Here is a 4,373-nt window from a genome sequence, read left to right as displayed (position 1 = left end):
AAAGGTTCGTCATAGATACTGACAGAAGGAGCTGAACTTCAACAGAGGCCAATGCTTTTTCGCAACGAAAAAAAGTCGTCTTGGGCCTGTGTGAGGTTTTCGGAGACCGATTTGCACACCGCTTTATAGCTCTGATACCATTAACAGTTGTTGGTATTGTTGCGCACATTTTCTAAAGAAGCTTTGCTTTGTGCTGCATTTGCTACCGCTAATTTAAGAAGGGCTATATCAGGATCTATGAGACTATATGCTGATCGAATTGGAATATCTTTCCAAAGACTTTTTACGCATTGCATAAAGTTTTAGGCGAATTGGTTTCGGGTTTGGTTGCAAACAATCCTAACTAATTGAGACGCCCTTGCATTTACAAATGGTGCTGGTGACAACAAAAGACATAAGAGCAAGGAAGCGATGAGCATTCAATAGTTGATTGACGAGGCCATTTCCGCTCCTTTATGTCTATTCCACACACGTCTGCGTAGTTGCATCATGTACATTGTTGTGTGACTAATATCGGAACCAAACACAGACGTCCGAACAGTAATGTGTTCAAAGGCATACTTTTAGCTTCGCAGGACTTAAATCAACGTCTTTCCGTAGCATATGCAAATTCTAACGTTTTGTTCAAGGACAAGTTCGTTTTGTACGAATCAAACTGCGAGTCAAAAATGAGTTGAATTCAAACTCATCAACACCGAGCTAGAACGAGTTGGAAAATGAGTAGAGCATCAGTTGAATTCGAAATTTCGAACTCCATCAACCTGATTTACAGCCCTAATAGAACCTGATACGTTACGTGATCAATTCAAGGTCTCCCCTTTGATGCTAAAAACCCAAAGTTACTTTCACCAATGTGAATCTAATAGTTAAATGGCTTTTCGCTACGTAAGAATCTAACGAAGCAAAGAGCAACAGGATATAAGAGGCATGGTAACGCAAAATTTAAACGAACCAGACCCGCATTAAACCACGAGCAAGTAATCTTAAGTCGACTCAAATAGATGCAAATAATATATAAAGCAAATTTCTTCGATCACTTGCATATCGAAACAAAATTTTTGAGATCTGGAACCATATCCAACTACAAATAGAAACTTAAAAACACAGCATTGGTCTGAAAGTAATACTGAACATGTCATGTCTTGATACAGGAAACGCACCAAAAGTAAGTCCCTCAGTCGAAAAGGCTGAAACCCATATCCTGCAAAAATAAAATAATAAAAAAACGATTTTAGAAGTTATTAAACAATCAAAATAAAATCAGAACAGCCCAGCATACAAATAAAGCAAACTAGATATTATCAACAGCTGCATTTGACAATATATACTTACATCGTCTGATTCTTCCTTTTCTTCCACCTTCTCCTCCTTCTTCTGCTCAGCAGCGGCAGGAGCAGCAGCCCCACCACCACCGGCGGCTGCAGGTGCGGAATAAGCAACTGCACCACCACCAGATGGAACAGATGCCAACTTCTCCCTTCCAGATGCAATTAGCTCGGTGATATCTTTTCCCTTGACTTCGGACAATAGCAACTCAATCTTATCATTGTCAGCCTCGGCTCCAACTGTAACCAAACAAATAATTAAGTTACATTTCAAAGTGCAAAACGTTGCTGCACAAATAATAATATACCACCTTTTTCAAACACCAGTACCAAGGGCAACCTAAGCATCTTCTCCGTGCAAACCGTACCTAGTCTAGGATAATTTACTACTAATGACACATCTCACATATGAAGGTTCTTTCTAACTTTCATCATCCCGGATAACATAATGACCGAATTCCAATAACAAAACCACTTCCATTTCAATACAGAAAGTCAACCACGCGCATGGATATAGGTTGCAAGACTGATTATCAAAATTCCATCTCAAGTTAAAAATTAATAAGAACTAATAGACGAAATGAGCATTACGCAACCGAAATCTCCACAATTTTGTTTTTAACAGTTAAACTAAATGAATAACTCTTTCGTCCAAGAGTGGTTGGGTGCAAGACTGGAACCCTTGCCAATGGTGTAGGGGTTAAGAGTTCAAAACCGTAGAGCTGGAAAGCCGCAACATCAAAATCGATAGTCAAAATTCAAGCTAAGAGGACTAACATGACTAGGAAACCTGTATATAAAAGACTACACATACTAATGATCAGCATACTTACAACAAATAGAAAATTATCACAAATAAATTTAAATTATCTAAACCAAGCAAAACGCACAAACGAAATCCCAATTTAACACAAACAATACAGTGAAAATAATAACAATTTTAACATGAATCGCACGCCGTTGCAGCAACAAAGAATTTTTTTTTTAATATAAAAGTTACCTGATCCAAGAATGTCCTTCAAGTCAGCAGCTGAGGGGCTCGTCTTCCCTCCCAAAACAGCGAGCAAGTACGCAGCAACAACCTTCATCTCTACCCATCCAAACAACATCACAAGCTATCAGACACACACACATATACATACATACAGATACATAATATACATGAGAATCGGATTCAATTTGCTCTACTGATAATAAATTAATAGAAGGAGTACTGTAGAAGATGGATGGAGGTATGTCGAGGAGAAGTTACCGTATTACGTAGGTGAACAAATAGAGCTTCGTAGCAGAGCTTCAATGGCGGCCGAATAGGGTTTGCGGAGAAATAAGAGCACGCGAGATTTAGGTTAAACTCTTGTGAATCAATTTATACGCTCAGAATTGTTTTTATTGTAAGGCTTCACTGATCTAGCCCACAACTGGCATAGGCCCAACTTTTAAGTGTGGAAAGACGTGGGCCGAAACGTGCTTATTTATGCCCAATGTTTAAAGCTTTCTTGGCGGTGTTGGTTTAAGGGTATGTTTGGAAGTGGATTTAAAAAAACTGAAAACGAACATAAAGCTCTTTTGATATTATTTGGAAAAGAAAAAACAAAAACTGATTTTTGGTTAAAAAATGCTTGAAATACTTTCTGATTAACAATGGGTTAACTATATTCTCATGAATCGAAACTTAAACTTCTCACTTACAAATAAAAATGAATACTGCTAGATTGTAATATTAAATGACACACTTCAAACCCGTTAAAAGTTAATGACTTTTTAAGTACTATCATATTTTAAAGACATTTTAAAGTCACATTTAAATACCATTAGACTTCTATTAACAAACATCTCCAAAGGAGATGTCAAATACTCCAACTAGAACTAAAACACATCAAGTGTTTTCTAAGGGAGATGTCATTACACCAAGTAGAAGAGTACGGCAAGGGGTCCCTCTTTCTCCATTTCTTGGAAAATGAACCTCTCTGGATCCCTTCCACCAAATCCACCAAATCAGGAGATTTGGACCATTGAAATTTGATTCAACGGCTACAAACAGGGGCCCCCTTTAAAAGTTATAATAACTTTAGTCGTTGGATCAAATTTCAATGGCTTGGATCCCCTGATTTGGTGGATTTGGTGGAAGGGATTCGGAGATGATCCCTTTCCCCATTTCTTTTCTTGATTTGTGTCGAGGGTTTTTCCTCACTTTTACAAAAAGAGGAGCGAGACGGAAGGCTACGGGGGCTCAAAGTAGCAGAACATGCTGAGCTCTTATCCCATGTGTTCTTTGCGGATGATTTCATACTAGTTTTTCAAGCAACGGAGGCGGAGGTAGTATGTGTTAACAACTTACTCCAATGTTATGTGGAAAGGTCGGGTTAATTTATAAACTTGGAGAAAAGTTCTGTTCATTTCAGATCAAATTGCCCATAAAACATGAAGGTCGGGTTGGCGGAGGTGTCATATATCAAACACTATGAAGGTTTTGGAAAGTACTTGAGTATCCAAGCTAACTTCGGTGCTTAATTGGAACAGACCAATTTCCAGATATGTCTATCATCGTTGGCATAACCATAGAAAAGATCATTAAAAAAGTGTGTACGTATCCCTTCAACATTCTATCCTAAAACCCTTATTTTCATTTACTGTATTGTATGGTTGATTGCATCATCTTTTGATCCACTTGCCCGTGAGGGAGTATTCCGGTTACGGCTAGGAAGTTTGCCTATTCGACTGTAAGAAGAGGGAGAATAAGCTTCGTAGTGGCATTCCTCCAACAAGCTACCGAACTCGAGAAGAAAAAAAAGGTATTTGAAGAGGTAAGAAATAAAGTGGACGAACGAGTGAATGGGTGGGCGGAGCAATTTCGTTCGGTTGTTGGAAATGAAGTTCTAATCAAAAGTGTAGCCTCGGCCTTGCCAAATTATGCAATGTCATGTTTCCAGCTTCCAATTCAATTGGCGAAAGAGATGGAACATTGATTGCAAGATTTTGGTGGAGTGATCACAAAACAAAGAAGGGTGTACGTTGGATGGCATGGAACAAAATGTCGAAGGGAAAAAC

The 4,373-nt window shown here is 38.5% G+C and overlaps 1 protein-coding gene across 1 annotated transcript; it reads right to left on the bottom strand.

Annotated features, from left to right (window-relative positions):
• Positions 1 to 983: 983 nt before the first annotated feature.
• On the bottom strand, positions 984 to 2,677 carry LOC137743854 (large ribosomal subunit protein P2B-like). Its single transcript, XM_068483790.1, has 4 exons — positions 2,578 to 2,677; positions 2,326 to 2,415; positions 1,333 to 1,565; positions 984 to 1,201 (listed from the first exon to the last, which is right to left on the bottom strand). The coding sequence occupies exons 2-4, from the start codon at positions 2,411 to 2,413 to the stop codon at positions 1,175 to 1,177; spliced, it is 348 nt and encodes a 115-aa protein (XP_068339891.1). The 5' UTR covers positions 2,414 to 2,415; positions 2,578 to 2,677; the 3' UTR covers positions 984 to 1,174.
• Positions 2,678 to 4,373: the final 1,696 nt, after the last annotated feature.

The sequence above is a fragment of the Pyrus communis genome, chromosome 8 (genome assembly GCF_963583255.1).
Source record: "Pyrus communis chromosome 8, drPyrComm1.1, whole genome shotgun sequence".
NCBI lineage: Eukaryota > Viridiplantae > Streptophyta > Magnoliopsida > Rosales > Rosaceae > Pyrus > Pyrus communis.
The sequence above is the reverse complement of the archived record's forward strand: the minus strand, read 5'-3'. Positions and strand labels throughout refer to the sequence as shown.